At 34.4% G+C, this 20292-nt stretch overlaps 1 protein-coding gene across 1 annotated transcript in view; it reads left to right on the top strand.

The window, feature by feature from the left end:
- Rock2 (Rho associated coiled-coil containing protein kinase 2) overlaps positions 1–20292 on the top strand; it is a 136431-nt gene that overhangs the window by 50310 nt on the left and 65829 nt on the right. The window contains exons 3-4 of the mRNA XM_077791974.1: positions 879–979; positions 19065–19202. Of these exons, the coding sequence (XP_077648100.1) occupies positions 879–979; positions 19065–19202 (239 nt within the window). The remainder of the gene's footprint in view (positions 1–878; positions 980–19064; positions 19203–20292) is intronic.

The following is a 20292-nucleotide window of genomic DNA, read 5'->3' as shown; positions in this document are numbered from 1 at the left end:
ATAATGACATTTATTACCATATATGTAGTAACCCTTGATATTTGCCAATATTGATGTTGTGGTGAAGAAGTAAGTGAACTTGAATTCTTAGAATAAGAAATTCTCAATGATTGATACATACTTGATATCACTATAGTAAATTCTTTAATTTGGAATTGTTAGACACTGGGCTATTTCCCTAATTAAATAATCTGGTCTCTAGTTACTGTTTTTATAGTATGATCACTACATTTTAATGAAATAGGCTATCATAATTCAACAGAAAGATTTGAAAATTAGAAATTAATTTTGGCATTAAAAATATTTGTTTAATGAATTGAGATGCATTTAAATATATGGAAAATTCTACAAAGAAATTTTAATAACTGAAAATAATCATCTTTATAGGTCAAAGTGGTATCTACTGGAATGTTGACAGTAAATATTATATTTACATTCAATGAGGAACTAGAATATTCCTATTTTCATCACTGGAGTGTCTAAGATTAGCCTTGCTAAGTAATCATGAGGCAATTTTCTGCCAGGATTTATAATGTGCACCAGGAGTGGTGGGGTTATCACTGTGTCAGCTGAATCAAACTTGCCAATCAACAGAGTTAGAAACAGAATAGCTTTTAACTATTGCTTTTTGGCATTTGATAGTGCTCATATGTATGTTTACAAACCATAGAGAGTTTTGGTTCTTTGATATACAGATGGATAATGTACATCTTAGTTTTTTTTTAAACAGAAGTTTGTAAACACCAAACAAGTTTAGCCAAAAACTAAGTCCAGCTTCTTGAAATAAAAATTTGTTTACAAATATGGTGATTATTTTAAAATACTGCTAATTAATATGATGATTAATATTATAAATATGGTGATTCTTTTTATTGTAGATGAGAAAATTGTGAAAAAAATCAGAGGTCTACAGATGAAAGCAGAAGATTATGATGTTGTAAAAGTTATTGGAAGAGGAGCATTTGGGGAAGTCCAGTTGGTAAGAAAGTATTTGTTTTGTTCTCATTTTTTTTGACATACGGGTTTGTGAAACATTATCAGTAGTAGTTGAATAGTTCTAATTTCTATGTCCTAGCATGATGGGAGTAAATTTTATGACTTAGGTCAAGTCACTCTGTATCTCTGAGAACCTCAGTAACCTCATCTGTAACAGGAGCCAGTTGTTTTATTAATACTGGCTCTCTTCTAGCTCTGAAAAACTGTGATTTGGAATAACGTCAGCATGGCTTCACATATGAACTGCCTAACAGTTAATATTCTACCAGATCAACTGTTTTTATTAAGAATCTTGAAATTAACAACATTTCTGTTTAATGAATTGAGATTTATTTAAATATACAAGAAATCCAACAAAGAAATTTTAATAACTCAAAGTAAATCTAAAATGTATCTTTATAGACCAAAGTGGTACCAACTAAAAGTATTATAAATGTTGAAAATAAATACAGCATTATGGTATTAAATGAGGAACTATAATAATATTCCTATTTCTATCATGTAAGCATCTGAGACTAATTTTTGTCCTTATAGTTAAGTTAGAGTCAAATTCTGTTCCTTGAATACAAGTGTTTTACTCCTGTTGATGGAACACTGAGAAGAGAATGATTGTAAATCAGCATGGGTTTCTAGAAGAACAGGTTATGATAGACTAACCTTTTTCTTTTTCCTCTGTTTCATTGTTAGGCTCATTGGACTTATAGTTTAGGGTACTTCCATAAATATGAAGAAGTCTGACCTAACTTGATGGTGTTGCAGAGAAGTGTCAACTGAATGCCTGAGAAGGCAGCATTATAACTCATTTAATAGTTATATTTTTAGGAGGCTGATGAAAGCATGGATGGATGGTACTTTGGACAGAGATTCTTAAGGGGTTTCAGGGTGTTAATGATTTTGGGGGGCTATGATTGCATATTGAATGATTTTGCAAAACCGAAGTGTATTGTGAATGATTTTAGATGATGAGCCCAAATCCAGAAGAAATGAAATTTAACCAGAATAAATGTACTTGGATCTGAAGAACATTAGGAATTCATTATTTAACAATTTTGAATTAGTTATAGAATAATTTTTCCTGAATATAAGCTATGCAAGAGTCACTAGTGATGAGGTTGCCCCAGATAGCTTTTAAAAAAATTTGGGCTGGGCTGGGGTTGTGGCTCAGTGGTAAAGTGCTTGCCTAGCATGCATGAGGTACTGGGTTTGATTCTCAGCACCACATACAAATAAATAAAATAAAGGTCCATTAACAACTAAAAAAAATATTTAAAAAATTTTGGGGCTGCTTTAATGTAATATCTAAGAAATTTTGTTTGATATGATTATATTATTTCCAGAAAAGTTAATTCATTCTAGCTTCTTTGTTTTTGTTTTTTCTTGCTTACTAAAATCTATTTTTGTGTGTCCAGGAATTAAACCCCAGGGGCACTTAACAACCCTGAGCCACATCTCCAGCCTTTTTTCTATTTCATTTAGAAACAGGGTCTTGCTGAGTTGCTTAGAGTCTCACTAGGTTGCTAAGGCTGGCTTTGAACTCGAGATCCTCTTGTATCAGCCTCCTGAGCTGCTGGGATTACAGGCATGTGCCACTGCACCTTGCTTTTAAAAACTTTTTAAAGAGCAGTTTTAGGTTCACAACAGTACTGTTTGGGTTTCATAATTCCCATTTCACATTGTACATGCTAGTGAATATAACTTATTTTTGAGTGTTGTCTTTGTGTCTTGTTATTTTGCTTAATTTAGTCTAACAGGTCTTTTTGGTGAAATCTTCTAGATTTTCTATGCGTAAGGGCATACAAAGACATTTAGATAGAGACTTTCATTCATTTATTTCTTCCTTCCTTCCTTTCTTTTTTTTCTGATTGCTCTGACTATAACTTTGTTGAATAAAAGTGGCTCAAGTAGACTTCTTTGCCTTGTCTCTGGATTTAGAGGAAAAGCTTTAGATTTTCATTCATGTGTGTGATGTTTGCTGTTGATATTTCACCCATGAAATTTATTATATTAAGATAGTTTTTTTCTATTCTGGTTTGTTGAGTGTTCTTTTTAATAATGAAAGGATGATGAATATTGTTAAATGCTTTGTTATGTTTATTTTTTTAGTTGTAGATGAACACAGTACCTTTATTTTATTTATTTATACATGGTACTGAGATTGAACCCAGGTTCTCGAATGTGCTAGGCGAGCACTCTACCGCTGAGCCACAACCCCAGCCCCAGTTAAATGCTTTTTCTCCCTCAGGATAATGTGTTTCTTCCCTGTGTTCTATTAATATTGTATGTTAACATCAATTGCTTTTCACTTGTTTAGCTATCTTTGCATTCCAGGAATAAATCCCATTTGGGAGTGGTATATCTTTTAATATACTACTGAGTTACATTAGCTAATAATCTGTTGAGAATTTTGGGTCAGTTTCCATAAGGAGTATTGGTTTGGAATTTTCTTTTCATCTAGTGTCTTTATATTTGATATCGGAGTAAGATGAGTTAGAAAATGTTCCTTTTCAGTTTTTTTTTGGAAAAGTTTGAGAACAGAGAACACTCAGAAATGAAAGTGGAGACATTACTGCTGATTCTAAGAGCAACAAATTGGGTAACCTAAATAAAATAGACAAGTTCCTAGACACAAAGCCCTCCAAGACTAAATCACAAAAGAATAGAAAATTGAAATAGATCTTTATAAATTAGGGGGATTGAGTCAGTAATTTTCCCAACAAAGAAGAGCCCTGGACCTAATGGCTTAATTGGAGACTTCTACCAAACTGTCAATCTATTTGTGTCTTTGGATCGAAAGAGAGTCTCTTATAGACAGAATATAGGTAGATCAAACATATGTGTTTATATGGTCAGAGCAGAGATTTCTTGTTTAGCAGGGTTCTTTTTTGCCTACCCTGGCTCCCCTATACTTGGTATAGATTCTTCTGGAAACCTAGCTACCAAGGGGTTGGGGACTACAGATAGGTACCTGCTACTGTGCCAAGAGCTGAAATTTATCCAAACTAATCATCACTTATAGTTCAAGCCTTCCCATTCATGATGCAAGCCAGATTCATTGTTTTTGTATCAGTATTCTTTCTCTTCTCAGCTTCTTTCAAGAATATTTATATTTGCATTTTATAGTTTGAAAATGATTTGCCTAAATATAGTGTTGTTGCTGCTGCTGCTGTTCATGTATCCTGCTTGGATATTTGAGCTTTCTGTATCTGTGATTTTGTGTGCCAATCACAGATAATTACTTTGGAAAATTTCCAGTCATTATTGTTTCAAATATTTCTTCTGTTGTTTTTCCTCTTTATCTTCTTATATTCCCATTATGCATATATTATATCTTTTGCAGTTGTCCTATAAATGCCTGTGTTCTGATTTTGTTTTTGTTTTTTTTTGTTTTTTTTTTTTTTTAGTCTTCCCTGTTTCCTTTCAGTTTTAGAGGTATATATTGAGGTATCCTAAAACTCAAGCAGTTACTCATCTATACCCAAAATCTTCTAATAAACCTATCAAAGGCATTCTTTATTTATTTTTCATACTTAATTTTTTTCCTGTCTTGCATTTCAATTAATTAATTAATTTTAATTAGGTATATATGATAGCAGAGTGCATCAAAATTGTACACAATTGCAGCACAACTTTTCATTTCTCTGGTTCTACACAATATAGTGTTGCACCATATGAGCAGTCATGCATTTACCTAGGGTAATGATGTCCATGTCATTCCACCATCTTTCCTGCCCCCATGCCCCTTTCCCATCCTTCCCTCCCCTTTGCCCCATCAAAGTTCTTCCATTTTTCCCATGTCCCCTCGCCCCCCCCCCCCCCCCCCCCATTATGGATCAGCATACACTTAAGAGAGAACATTCGGCCTTTGGTTTTGCGAATTGGCTTACTTCACTTAGCTTGATATTCTCCAACTCCATCCATTTACCTGAAAATGCCATAATTTTATTCTCTTTTAATGCTGAGTAATATTCCATTGTGTTTATATACCACAGTTTCTTTATCCATTCATCTATTGAAGGGTATCTAGGTTGCTTCCACAGTTTACCTATTGTGAATTGAGCTGCTATAAACATTGATGTGGCTGCATTACTATAGGATGCTGATTTTAAGTCCTTTGGGTATAGACCAAGGAGTGGGATAGCTGGGTCCAATGGTGGTTCAATTCCAAGTTTTTTGAGGAATCTCCATACTGTTTTCCAGATTGGTTGCACCAATTTGCAGTCCCACCAGCAAAGTATGAGTGTGACTTTTCCCTCACATCCTCGCCAACATTTATTGTTTCTGTGTTCTTGATAACTGCCATTCTGACTGGTGTGAGATGAAATCTTAGAGTGGTTTTGATTTTCATTTCTCTGATTACTACAGATATTGAACATTTTTTCATATATTTATTGATTGAATGTATATCTTCTGAGAAGTGTCTTTTCAGTTCCTTAGCCCATTTATTGATTGAATTTTTAAAAAAGTGTTCTATGACATGTGTGTGGCAAATTTTCCTCCCAAAATGTGGGCTCTCTCTTTACCTCACTGATTATTGTCTTTTGCTAAGAAGAAGCTTTTTAGTTTCAGTCCATCCCATTTATTAATTCTTGATTTTATTTCTGTGCTTTAGGAATCTTGTTAAGGAAGTCAGGGCCTAATCCAACATGATGAAGATTTGGGCCTACTTTTTTCTCTGTTAGGCTCAGGGTCTCTGGTCTAATTTCTAGGTCCTTGATTCACTTTGAGTTGAGTTTTGTACATTATGAGATACAGGGGTCCATTTTAACTTTGCTGCATATGGATTTCCAGTTCTCCCTGCATCATTTTTTGAAGAGGCTGTCTTTACTTCAATGTATGTTTTTGGCACCTTTTATTCATGTGGTTTTATCTCTGTGTCTTCTATTCTGTACCATTGGTCTACATGTCTATTTTGGCCTTTATTTATTTTAAAATATTTTTGATCTCTAGGATGTCATTTTAGTTTCTCTTTGCTTGCATTAGCCCTCTATTCTTGAATGATGCCTACTTTATCCTTTAGAACCCATACCGTATTAATCATTTCTTTTAAATTCATATAATAATTCCATCATTTCTGCCATGTCTGGTTCTGATGCTTGCTATCTCTTCAAACTTTTTTTGCCTTTTGATATGCCTTGAAGTTTTTTCTTGATAGCTGGACATGATACACAGGGTAAAAAGAACTGTTGTAAATAGACCCTTAGATAAGTTGTGTACAGTGTGGAGGGAGGGGAAGCATCTCTAGTCCTGTGATCAGATCCAGTCTGTTATAGTGAACCTTTCTCTGAACTGATAAACTCAGAAGTGTTTCTCATCACCCTACCCCATTTTTAGGTGGGAGAGAATGATTATAGAGTGGGTAGGGTCATGTATTTCCTTTTCCCAAGGCTCTGGTTAAATACTTTTTCCTGAGAGCAGACCTTGTTAAAAGAGCAGAGGATTCTGGCATATTTCCTTCTTTACTTTTTCTGCTGGAAGCATAAGGAGATTTTTCTCCAATATTTAGTATGAGAACCCAGTTGACTCCCTGAGGTAAAACTCACAAAACTATATGGGCTCCCTATGACTGGGTCCCCTCTAGTTTTTAATTCTCAGATTTGACAACATTTAGCTTCCCGCAATTGTCAGTTACAGTTCAGATTTCCTCCTCCTCCTCAGGTTGTTTCTGCAGAATCTCTGATTCTGTTAGTCATGACTCCTCTTCAGTCTTGGGAGCAGTGCCATATCACTCTTTCAGATGCAAAAAGAGATGCTGATTTTCAATCTGTTGAACTTTTTAATTGTTATGATGGAGTGGTAGTGACTTCCAAGCTACGTGTGTAACCAGAGGCTTTTTTAAAAAATTATATTTTATTGCTTCTTTTTTAAAGTTATACATGACAGTTGAGTATTTTGATGTATTTATACAATCATGAAATATATCTTATTCTAATTATGATCCCAGTCTTGTAGATGTACATGATGCTGAGATTCACTGTGGTATATTCATATATGTACATAGGAAGGTTATGTCTTCCACCATGCGGCCAGCGCAATGGTTTCACTAATGAGGTTCTTGGCATAAAAGTTAGCTAGCGAGATCTAAATAAAACACACAGACTAAGTTACCTTATTCTATGACCAGGTCCGAGATGGCTCCCCTCTCTGGTTCCCACCTCTAACTGCCAGGTAGGGCAGCAAGGATTACTCAGGGCTAGCAGGAGAGAGAGAGAGCGAGCACGCCAGGGAGTAGCCTTTTATTGGGGAACAAGAAATTCAGGGGAGAATTCCATCCAATGAAGGTTGAGGGGGGGCCGCACTCCAAGGTCAGGGTCAGTGATTGGGCCCCCAGGGTCAGTGGTCAGTCACCCCCCCACACGGACGGGTTCTCTCATCAGGAGAGGGCCGGGAAAGTTCCGACACAGCCAGAATGCCTCAGACCCAAACCAGGAGTCACCCAGTCACGTGTGAGCATGGCTACCCACAATGTCTGATTTATTTCTCTGTCTTTCCAATTTCTATTGCCCTTTCTTCTCTAAATTCCCATTGTCTAATCCACTGAACTTCTATCCCCGCCTCTCCTATTGTGAGTTACCATCCACATCTCAGAGAAAACATTTGACCTTTGGATTTGGGGGATTGCTTATTTCATTTAGCATGATACATCATGCTAAATGAAATAAGCCAATCATTCTCTCCCACCTAAATCTCCAGATCCATCCATTTACTGGCATATGTCATAAAGTCATTCTTCTTTATGGCTGAATAATATTCTATCACGTATATATACCACAATTTCTATTGATGGGCATCTAGGTTTTGGAACCAGAAGCCTTAAAGGGCATATTCTTAAGAATCTACTCAAGGGATGGAGTACTTAGGAGACTTGAAACTATACCATGTGAAGTATGGCTAAAAATATTGAGGGTTAGTTTAGTGTAGACTTAAGGAAAAGACTACGTTGGAAAGTGATATTTTATTATTATTTATTTGGTTTTGTTTTTGTGTGTTGGTTGATTTTCAGTGAAAATGCAGAAACCTCAGATTTTGGATGTTCTAGTGGGATAACATGACAGTGGAGATATGAAAGATTCTATAAGATAGGGAAAATATAAAGTAAATGAACCTAGGCCCTCCCATTTTCTTTTCCTTTTTTTTTTTTTTTTTTTTTTTTGACTATTGAACCTAGGGGCACTTTACTACTGAGGTATATCCATAGATAGTCCTTTTTTATTTTTTATTGTGAGATAGGGTCTCACTAAGTTCCTGAGGATCTTGCCAAGTTTCCCAGGCTAGCCCCCAACTTATGATCCTCCTGTCTCAGCCTCCCGAGTTGCTGGGATTATAGGCTGTAGCTCTGCCGTTTTCTAACTCAAAGATAATGGTGACCATAAGCATAAATCTCTCTCTGAGCTCTAGTCAATAGAATACAGAAAATAATACCTATTTTATGAGGGTCATTAAGTGGATTTATAAAATAAGCCTGGTTATATTCCCGTAGTGTTAGCTTTAGTTATTGATGCCTATTTGATATATAAAATCATGCTACATATACTTTACAAAAATACATTGTTTCGCATACTTAAGATTCATTGTGGTATCTAGAGATACAATAATTTTGGAGTTGAATTTTGAAAGGAAATGTGACAGACCTTTTCATGTTTAAAGTCATTGTATTTACTCTCCTGTGTTAATTTGGTCATTATAATTCAATATGTCAAAGACAAGGAAAATATATAGATATAGAAAGCTTTTATGTTTGTTTTTGTTAATTTTCCATCCCAGAATTTGTTTTGTCCACAAAAAAAATGCAGAAACAAAATTATGTTTTTAAAAATAAAAAATATTTTAACATTCCATTAATCTGATGACCTGACCCAAGAGCCTGTGGCATGTCTGTTTGGGCTTTACTTCTTGGTCCTATTACCTTAGTTAGGAACTTTTTAAAAGAAAGATAAGATTGTAAAGGAAAAGTCCAAATTCTTAAGCCATCCATAGCCTTTTGAAGTTTATTTTTATATAGTAGATAAATTAGCATGGTGGACACGTAGGGAATGCTCCACATAGGATACATCTTTATGTTTATGTTTTTCTAATTATTTGAAGGCAGTTTCATGATAATTAGTGCAAATTTGTCTTTCCATGTGAAATGCTTTTTTTTCCAGTCAAGTTAAAAGTAAATTTCCACAGAGGGTTCAGTAATCAATTTTTACAAATAAAATTCTGACTGTTAAAGTAACTTTGGTTCAGCACCAATAAGCCATAATCTATAAGATCATTGATTCTAGAGTCAAACTATTTGTAATTGAAATCTCCTTCCACCACTAATTAGTATGATTTTAGCCAAGTTACTTAATGTCTCTGTCCTTTCCTTCTTATCTATTAAATGAAGGTAACAGTAGCATTTATATCTTGTAGGATTTCTTTCAGAATGGGATGTGACATTTCATATATAAAGCCTGTGGAACAGTCTGAGGATCATAGTAGTGTTCAGTAAATGTTAGCATTTAATTGTCAGACATTTAATGGTTCATTTGTTCCATCTACTCAGGAGATATTCAGTGTCCATGTGTCCTAGGAGCTGTGCATGTTTCTAAGCATATAACCTTTTTCAAAGTGGAGATTCTAGGAGGAGGTGAAGATTAAGCAAGTAAAATTGTTTCATACTGTGGTAAATACTATGAAAAGAAAGATCTAGATACTATGAGAAAGAATAATGGAAGGATGTCCCTAATTGAGATTGAGGACATAGTGAAGGTCTTACTGTGAGAAAGTGACATCTGAGTTAAGACAGAAAGGAGTTAGCTACTTGAAGACATGAGGTTGAGGTGGGAGTTGAAACTCAAGAACAGCATGTGAAATTGTAAGCCAGGGAAGTGTCAAATCATTTAACTTCTTTGGTGGTAAATTTTCTCATCTGAAAAGGCATTTTTTTTTTAACAGATTGAAAAGTTCTATAATTCCAAGATGGCAAAATTTGCTTAGCTTACTTTCTCCCTCACCTAGAAAGAAGGTGTAAATTTATTTTTTAATAAAAAAATGTATCAAATGAATCATTTTTTGTTCTTGTATCCTATTCTGTTTGGATCTTTTCCACATCTCATTTTTACGGAAAAAAAATAGAATTCAGTATATTATTCTGATTAAGAGTGAACTGTATAGTTAGACTTCTTGATTAACTATCAGCATATGGCCTTAGGCAACTATTTAGTCCCCGTGACTCAGTTTCCTCATTTTTAAGATAAAGATACTAATATGAATATAGTTCATGGGTTGTTATGACCATTAATGAGTTAAATATGGAAAAAAAAATCTAGAATAGTATTTGACACAATGAAAATACATATTATAAGCTTGTTGAGTTTAATTAAACACTAAAAGTAGTAATCCAACTTGTTGGTTTAAATAAACTCTTTTTTTTTGTAGTTAAGGTAATAATGATAAATTTTTAATAGACATTTTTGATTAAAATACTCTGGTTCTGTGGAAAGGAGCCAGAGTCAACTACTTATGTTTCTTGTTTCCATTCCATGATATATTGATTTGCTGTCATCAAAGCTGCACTTTTCTCATCTTGAAGTGGCATTAGTAATAGAATTTACTTTATAATATGTTTTTGTGAGGACTAAATTAGGTCATACACATGTGGTTCTTAGTATAGACCTAGTGCCGTGTGGTGACTGACAGCTCAGGAAATACTAGCTTTTAATACTGATGTCAGTTTCTTTGTCATGGATTTAGGTGGGTTTTAAATAGTCAGAAGTCTTATTCTAACTTTCAGATGTTTACCTATGTATTAGTGTACATCTAGGGCTGCCATAACACTACTTCAGGCTGCAAGGCCAAAACAACAGGGATTTGTTTTCTCACAAACTCTAGAAGCTGAAGGCCAAGATTAAAGTCTTGTCAGTTTTCAGTAACCAGCCTGTTGGTATTTATCCTTTTACTGCTTTGATGACTAGAAGCAATTGGAGGCTGTCTCAAAATTAGTGTCAAATTATTTAGTGTCAAATTATTTTATCCTAGTTATTTTCATTCTAAGAAAGTAAAAAATCTTTCCCTGTGGAGTTAGAAAAAATCAGATAAGTGCTAATTCTCCTCTAAAGTTAATAATTTTTAATGTATTGTTCATAGTTAAATAACGAGAGAGTAAGTCGATATTATATATTTTTAAATAAACCTATAGACCCATTGCTGAGATATCTATTGTTTATTGGTTTGATGCATAGTTTGCTAACTTTTCCATTTCTAAGGATATGTGTAAAATATGTGTTTGTTAAGTATATCTATATTAAAGAATCATATACATGGTTATGGGTTTTTTTAGTTGTAGTTGTACATTTATTTATTTATTTATATGTCGTGCTGAGGATTGAAGCCAGTGCCTCGCACATGGGTAGATGAGTGCTCTACTACTGAGCTGCAACCCCAGCCCTGTAAGTTATGGTTTTTACATCCACAATAAATGGTAGCACATGTTTTTGTAGTAGTTTCAACATTGGGGGCAATTTGTATAGTTACCAATTTTCACAAGTCTTTCTAGATAAAAATTATTATCATTACCATGATGCCCATTTTGCAAAAGGGGTAATTCAGTTCCACAGATAGCATAAATAATCTTCAGAAGTTCATGTAATTACTGAATGGCAGAGTTGAGATTTGAATTTAGGCAGAGGATTCCAGTGCATAGTCTCTTTGTATGTGGTCACGACCATCTTTTTCTCTTTTCTTGAAGCATCACTTTTCCCTGTTTTACCTATTCTGACTTGTCAGTTTCCTTTCTGGTTTATTCTTCAGCTTACCTTAAAATATTGTAGTTCTCAGTGGCCATTCTTACTTCTTTTATTTGCATACTCTTTCATGGTGGGCTTATGTATTCCTGTGACTTTAAATACAATATATAGGCTGCATTTATAACTATTACTCAGAACTTTCTACTTCACTCTTGAGTTCATACTCACAGTGACTTATTTGACATCCTTATTAAGATGTGTCATAGATGCTTAAAACATGAAATTAAAGTGCTCGATCTCCTCTGTTCTTCCTCCTATTTCTTTTCTTACTCCCCAACTTAGTAAATGGCTGCAGCATCAAACTAGTTGCTGAAGCCAAACAAGCAAGCAAACAAAAGCCAGAGGGGAATCAGAATTGATTTCTTTCCTTTATCCCTTATATGTAATTTTTTTAGTAAGTCCTGTTTTTGCCTTATTCAGTGTCTCCACTTTTGTTTTATTTTTTTTCAGCATTCAGGGCTGCCCTCTCATTATGCTGCATTTTTGTATTTGCCATGTTTTTCACTTTTGCTAAATAAAAAATTTCCATCATTGTTACTGTTGATCTCAAGCTGTGACCATATAGTTAAAAAATATCTAGGACTCTGCCTAGGTTTGTTGACATCTGTTTTTAAACGTATGCATAGTATGCATAGTATGATAATGAATAGCTACTATATCTGACTGTTTGTTCATGTATCTATCCATCTATATTGAATAGAGGAGAAGGAGTTGGAGAATAAAGGGGAATCTAAAGAGATGCTGAGGGAGATTATAATAGAATAACTCAAGAGACATCCTCAGAGGAAGATCAATGGAAACCAGCTTTCCTAAAGTAACAGCACTTATTGTGGTACTTTATAACATTACTGTTAATGAATTTTAAAGGTATGGTGTAGACATTTGGCATGAATAAGAAGAGTATTGCCTCTTAATGTTTTCTCCATAAATTAGAGTTGTAAGAAAGACCACAAGCTGGTGGTTCCCACATTTTGTATTTTGAGCTGATAACTGTCCTGTCCAAGCAATTTAAGTGAAATTCAGGTCTGATGAATCATACCATCTAGCCAAAACATTCTTTTCATATTCAAAGTTTTATAGATATCATATGGATATAGACAATGATTTACTGAATGGAAAGTTCAATATTGGACAGTTGAATCAGACTATTTAGCACTGTACAAACCTCTAGGCAGTCCACAGTGAATGCTTTCTGTTCCTGAAGGAACTTGTGAGGCAAATATCACATATCTCGTATGTTAGACAATGGTGAGGGCTAAGCAAGTACAGAGTGGAGAGTATTTTCACATCACCAAAAGTGAAATGATGAACATTTTTCTCATATTCAGAACTCATCTTTTGACTGTTATGTCTAACTTTTTGTTTATTTGAATTTGAATCCTTCTAGGTTTTTTGTTTGTTAAGTTATCTTACATGTAAATGTTGCTATTTTAAATTTTAACTTTTCTACCAGCTTACCTTCTGTTCACAGCCATTCATTATAGCAAGATTCTTTGTGCCATTTTTGTCATCCACAAATAATAATATTGTATAAATTGACTTGTGTTTTATGATTTGCTTTTTGTAATAAAATTAGGAAACAATTCAAAATTTGATTTGTTGTTAGAATAAGTGAAAGTTTGAAGAATGGTGTAAATATATATATATAGGAGAGGGATTACCTCAACATTTATTGTTAGTAATAAATTTTTAGTAATATTGTTAACATTTATCTTCACTTTTTAATAATATCATTGGAATATTCATTTGCTTTGAGATAATCTAATTCAATAAAAAGCAATTAAAAATCTCATCTAGGGCTGGGGCTGTAGTTCAGTGACACCACTTGCCTAGCATGCGTAAGGCACTGGGTTTGATCCTTAGTGCCACATAAAAATAAATAAGACATTCTTCTCGTCTACAACTACAAATTTTTTTTTAAAAAATCTAATCTATCTGCTGTGGCAGAGATTTCTAGTTTAAAGACTAGGATCTCCCCTAATCTACTCCCCTACTGGGTTTTCATATTGCTTTCCATTGCATTTATTTTCAGCATTCTATAAATTTGATGACCCTACAAATCAAGGGAGCCACTATTCCAGCCTACTAATTTAATATAGAAGATGACTGTAATCTGTTATATTGTTATCACTTAGTTGGCCCTTTGCATTTAGGCCTCTTTTCACATGAAGTTATAGTGTATCAAAATACTTCTAGTTTCAAAATATCTAAAAATGAGAAATGATAACACTTTAATGTATTATAATAACCTTTGTAATTAAATCCAGTAACCCTTGTAATTAAAATTTGATTAAGCACTTTTCGTTTTGGAGTATATTTTCTTTATATCATTATGGATATTTTATCTTTTTGTTCTTTCAAGTACTGACATGGGAAGATTAAAATTTTTAACTGAAAATGGGATCTCCCTCCCTCCCTCCTTCCCTCCCACTTCTGTTAGTGTTTGCTTCATGAATTGTCAAGGTTATTTATTAAAGATATACACATTTAGAATTGTTAGGCCTTCCTGATGAATTACCTATTTTGTCCAAATTACCCTCCTTGTTTCTTTATTACTTATATTTCAAAGCCAACTTATTCTTGCTGTTTTCATGGTATATTTTCTTCCATCCTTTTATTTTTTGGCCTTTCTAGTTTTAAAGTTAAACTGTATAAACTTGGAGCCAGGTGTGGTGATCCTGAAATCCTAGCTGTAGGGAGTCTGAAGCTGGAAGACAACAAGTTGGGGGCACAGCCTGGACACCTTAACTGAGTGAGATGCTGTCCCAATATAAAAATGTGAAGAGAAGAGTTGGGAAGTAGCTTAATAGAACAGCACTTGCCTAGCATATCGAAGGTGCTGGGTTCAATCTCTAATAATATGAAAGGGGGAAAAATTTAGGACTTTTTTTTTAAATGTTGATAATTTCTGTTTTTTAATTGTATTGTTTACTCCATTCATTTATGCACATATATAGACTGTTTAAAATTGTCTTGAGCCCCCCAAGTCTGCTTACTTCCATATATTTAGTTTGTCTTTGTTCTTCAGATTGCTTTGTGCTCAAGATCACTGATATCCAGTCTGTTTGATGGTTATGCCCTTCTGGTGAATATTTCATTTCAGTTATTGTAGTTTTCATGTAGAAAATTTCAAGTTGTTTTTTTTAATAGTCCTTTATTTCTTTAACAAATTTTTCTTTATTTCTTTGAGCATTTTCTTTTTTTTGAAGAGTATTGGTTTTCATCCTAGTATTCATTTACTTGCTGATTACCCTTAACTTGTGCAGGCTTAGTTTTATACTTTATAAAACTAGATGTGTAGAAAGATGATGGTATTTACCAAGTTCTTTTAACTCAGTAGGACTGAGCCTCCAAATTGTATCTTTTTAAAATTTTTTTTAATATTTATGTTTTAGTTGTAGTTGGACACAAAGGTACTGTACCTTTATTTTTTTAATTTATTTTTTAACGTGATGCTGAGGATCAAACCCAGGGCCTTACATGTGCTAGGCTAGTGTTCTACTGCTGAGCCACAACCACAGCCCCCCCCCCCCAAATTGTATATTTTTGATCTTCAGAAGTTTACAATTAGCCTTTTTAGGTAGTGCTAGAATAGGCCCTACTTAAGAGCATTGTTCTTTCTTTAGCTGTGTCACCTAGATGCCCAGGTAATTACCAGGGTTTCTTCAATTTTGTTTGACTGGAAATCCAGTGTTGCTTAACTTGCAGTGTTTCTATTCTGCTGTCAACCCCATAGCAGTTGGGGTATCCTCTGGGATACTTTGTCTCTCTAGGTAGCTGATCCTTTCTAGGGATCTGATCTCCCTCTTTTACAGCTCTTAACTTTACTTTATTTCCTCCCTGGCATAATCCAGATTCCTCATTTGTTCTGAACTCTCTGCTTCCTTGACTCAGCAGGATTGCTGTGCTTTGCTGTTCGCTGGTTGGGATATTTCAAGTAGTTTCTGGGACATTATAGGGTGGTTGACTTGTCGATATTCTCTTCTCTTAGGGACCAAAGTCTGTGCTGTTTATTTTACAAAGCCTGGAAACTGTTGTTTCATATTTCATGTTTGATGGTTGTTTACAATGAAAGAGCTCACTAGTACCAGTCATTCCATCACAGCCAGAAATGCATGACTCTGGGTGATAAATAGTGGTGTATAGTGTGACTTGCTAGGATTATCTGTGTTTTTCATTAGTGATTTGTTATTTCCAAGTAACAAAATTTCTTATCTGTTCTTAGAGGGAAAACTTTATCTATTAAACATAATTTAACTATTATCTATTAAACTGGATTTATTAAACAATGATTCTCTAAAATTTTATTCATTTTATGTAGCATTTGATCTGTAAGTAAAATGGTTCTTCCTTGTCTCCTCTAGGGAAGAGAAGTGTTCCATTTATTTTTATCAATAATGTTGATTCTAGATGTGAATAGTGTTTGACAAGCAGTAAATAGAAACATTACATATTAAATCTTTATTTAAACTGGAAATTTAGTCCTACCTGTCACATCAAGTTACTAATTAATTCACCAAATATTTAGTGAGTGTCTTTTATTGCTGATGCTGACACTGAACTTGGCACTGAGGAGACATTGAAGAACAAAACATTATGAAATAATCCCTGCCCTTGGTGAGTTGACATTGTCATATGGTAGATAGGGAATAAGTACAAAGAAACAAATTATAATTTTGGATATACTAGGAAGAAAACAAATGGAGTTCTGAAGTAGAGAACACTGAGCTCCTACTTTCTGTTTTGTGGTCAGAAAACCATTTGAGGAGTTCTGTTTCAACAAGGTGATTAAGGAGCTAGTATACTTGGGAGAGAGGTGGAGGCCAGGACTGATGGGTTTTCTAATGCTTTCTATAGTACATGTAAAGATCCTGAGAGAAAGTTTGTTATATTGCAGGAGTTGAAAGAAGGTGTATGAAATAGCAACAAGATGAAAATAGCAAGATGTAAATTGGGAAGTTGGGCATAAGTAGATCATTTAGGACCCTGAAGACTATGGTCAGAGGCTTAATTTCTTCCTAGCTTCCCCCCCAACCAAAAAAAAAGTAGGGTGATCAAAAACTGGCATACTTCTGAGGGAAAAGGAGCACAAAGTGATTGGAATACTGTGTTGGCAGATGTAATCTGGCCATGTTTGGGGTAAATCATCCTAAACTGGGCTTACATATGTAGAAATAGCATATAGATTCTTAATGCTTCATTCTTCATGCCATCAGGCAAGTTAACTTCTCTGTGCCTTATATTTGTCACTTGAAACAGGGGAATATTACCTCATTGGGTCTATTAAGATGAAATAAGAAAATACATGTTTCAGAATATGTAGTGAGCTGGTCATGGTGTCACATATCCTTGTAATTAATTCTACCTACTTGAGGATGAGGCAAGAGGATTGCAAGTTCAGGGTCAGCCTGGGCATTTAGTAAGTCCCTATCAGAAAATAAAATTTTAAAAAGGAAGGGTATGTACTTCATTGTTAGAGTGCTTGTCTAGCATGTGTGAATCCCTGAATTCAACCCCGAATTCAATCTTCAGAACTGCCCGAAAAAGAAAAACCACGGTGCCTGCCACCTACTAAGTACTCAATAAATTCCTTCTTTCAGAAAATAGGTTGTTATGTGCCAGGCATTAACTAGGCATGGGGGATTAAACAGTGAAAAAACATAAAAGCCCTTGCTTTCATTGGGTTAAATTATTTTGCTGTGAGATAGGTGCAAATTATTATTATTATTTTTTTTTTTTTTAAGAAAAGGATGTAAGATGATTAATAAGTGCAACGGAGCAAAAGCAAGGGAGAATGAAATAGGAAGCAGTGCTGGCAGCAGAGGGAAACAGCAAGTTGAAAGTTTCAGAAGCTCCATCAGATCATGTGTTTCTGAGAGGGCAGCATTTGAACGGGGATTTGAGGGAAGTAAGGAACTGAGTGTGACTAGAGGATGGTTGCAGGCAGAAGGAATAGCACATGGAAAGATGACAGGGAAAGCCTCTTAGGGGGTTTTAAGCAGAGGAGGGTTCAGAAGAGGTTTATGTTTCAGAGGGATCATTAGGTTGTAGGTTTGAGTGACAGCAGGGAACCTAGCTGAGACTTGTTGATAAGTGAAATAAAAGATGTTGGGCCAGGGTTGTAGCAATGGAAGTCATTAGTAGATTCTGAAACTAGTGGATGGTTGGATTTTGAAACAATTTGAGGTAGAATTGAAATGATTGACTGATAGAATTTTTTAGTCCAAGCTAAAAGATGGAAGCTGCCATTTATCAAAATTGGGGGGTTGGGAGGTATTATGGGAGGAATACATTCAAAGGTGAAGTTTGAGATTTTCAGTTTTGGATGTCCTGTTAGACACTGAGTTATAACTGCTAGCAATTATTTATCATTAATTTTCCAATAAAGGTTAACTATTATAATCTTTACTAAGTATTTGTTGACTCTGTAATAGATAATTTGCTCTCTACTACAGTGGCAAGGAAGTTTGGGGAATTAAAAGAGCAGTCCAAAGTAGAGACCATTCTTGCCCTTGTGGAACTTAAAGTTTAATAGGGAAGATAGAAATTGATCTAATAACCATATTTTAACCTTTTAAATAGGGTACCTAGAAAGAAATAAGGATGGATTAATAAAATCACAGCTATTCTTAGATATCTAAATCTATTAGATTCACTTAAGTTCTGATAGTGAAGGATGTACACATGGATGTTTCAAATACAAATAAATGTTTTCCCCAGTGACTTATCTTGGATGTTTTTATTTAACAATATCTTATTCTTGAAATTGGCTGATTGCTGGGCACAGTGGCTCATGCCTATAATCCCAGAGGCTTGAGAGGCTGAGACAGGAAGATCACAAGTTCAAAGCCAGCCTCAGTAATGGCAAGGCGCTAAGCAACTCAGTGAGACCCTGTCTCTAAATAAAATACAGAAAAAAAATAGGGCTGGGGATGTGGCTCAGTGCTTAAGTGCCCCTAAGTTCAATCCCGGTAACCCTTCCTCCCCCACCAAAAATTGACTGATTAACACAAGAGAATTAAAGTTCATGAATTTAGCTTTATTTAGAAGAAGTGAGATACTGGTATATTGAACTCAATGTTGAAAATTATCTGTTTCATGAAATATTTAGGCTGTTGTAAATTTTCTCCTTTATGTTGAATATGCTTTTACTTTTTAATAGTTAAGGATCCAAAAAAAAAGAAAAAGTTAAGGATCAATTTATTTTGCAGCAGAAGTCACTAACAGTAGGATTATAGTATAATCTATTTACTCTCCTCATAAAATTATTTATAATTTTTATGATTAAAAATTCCACAGGTTCGTCATAAGGCATCACAGAAGGTTTATGCTATGAAGCTTCTTAGCAAGTTTGAAATGATAAAAAGATCAGATTCTGCTTTCTTCTGGGAAGAAAGAGATATTATGGCCTTTGCCAATAGTCCCTGGGTGGTTCAGGTAAGCATACTAACTTTTTACAGTTTATTTTATTTTTTTAAGTGCTATTATTCATAAGAGTTCATGTGCTGAAAGTCCTTGGTCTCACTTACATAGTAATAATGCAGTTGTTTTCAGTGAGTCAATATGCTTGTTTAATGTTCCTGAACAGTATCTGTATAGACACATGTAATAATCACTTAAAATTGATGAATGAATGGAAGTATTACTTGCAACTTTTTCCTTTTTAACTCTCTTCTGTAAAGAATTTAGCTTGATCATCAACATGTCATTACTCCTGCCTACCTTTTCTTGTGGTTTACATCATAGAAATATAGTAAATTCATTGAATCATTTGGAAGGATATATACATATTAATATCATTTAGAAATTGTTATTACATTAATTAGCCTATCTCAGGAAAAAAATTACTTAAACAATTAGAAATTCTCCTACAGTCCTTTGTATATTGCCTATAATTTAAGATAGTATTAGCACTCCTGATTCTGCATCTTATTTGAACATGGGTTAAGAAATTTTTGGTTCTGTTTTGCACCAGTTTTACTTCTCTTAAAGATTGTAATACATATCTAAATCCACACACATTTTTGAACAAGTGCCATGAGTAAGATTAGGCACATGTCACTGCATGTTCAGAAAATTCAAATGATCTTGGGAGTTTGATACCTTGCTTGTGGAAGGCACTGTGAGGTTTAAAAAAAAAATGCCATATTAGTGACTTTGTCTTTTTATTTTTATTTTTTTATGGTACTGGGGATTAAGCCCAGGGATGCTGAGCTATATCTCCAGTCCTTTCTATATTTTATTTTGAGACAAGGTCTTACTAAGTTGCATAGGGCCTCACTAAGTTGCTGAGGCTTGGCTTTGAACCTGTGGTCCTCCTACTTCAGCCTTCTGAGTTCCTGGGATTTCAGGTGTGTGCGACCTCACCTGGCTTGTGACTATGGCATTTGAAACCTCATTACTCTTGTTTTTTTGTTTTTAATATTTAGTCTTAATCTCCCCCTCCTCTTTATTTTGTTGATTATATGTAGCCAGTTATTAGAAATTCTAGTATGTGCAGCTAAAACTAAAAATTTTGTTTCAAATT

This window comes from Urocitellus parryii, chromosome 12 (genome assembly GCF_045843805.1).
Source record: "Urocitellus parryii isolate mUroPar1 chromosome 12, mUroPar1.hap1, whole genome shotgun sequence".
In the NCBI taxonomy this organism is placed as follows: domain Eukaryota; kingdom Metazoa; phylum Chordata; class Mammalia; order Rodentia; family Sciuridae; genus Urocitellus; species Urocitellus parryii.
The sequence above is the reverse complement of the archived record's forward strand: the minus strand, read 5'-3'. Positions and strand labels throughout refer to the sequence as shown.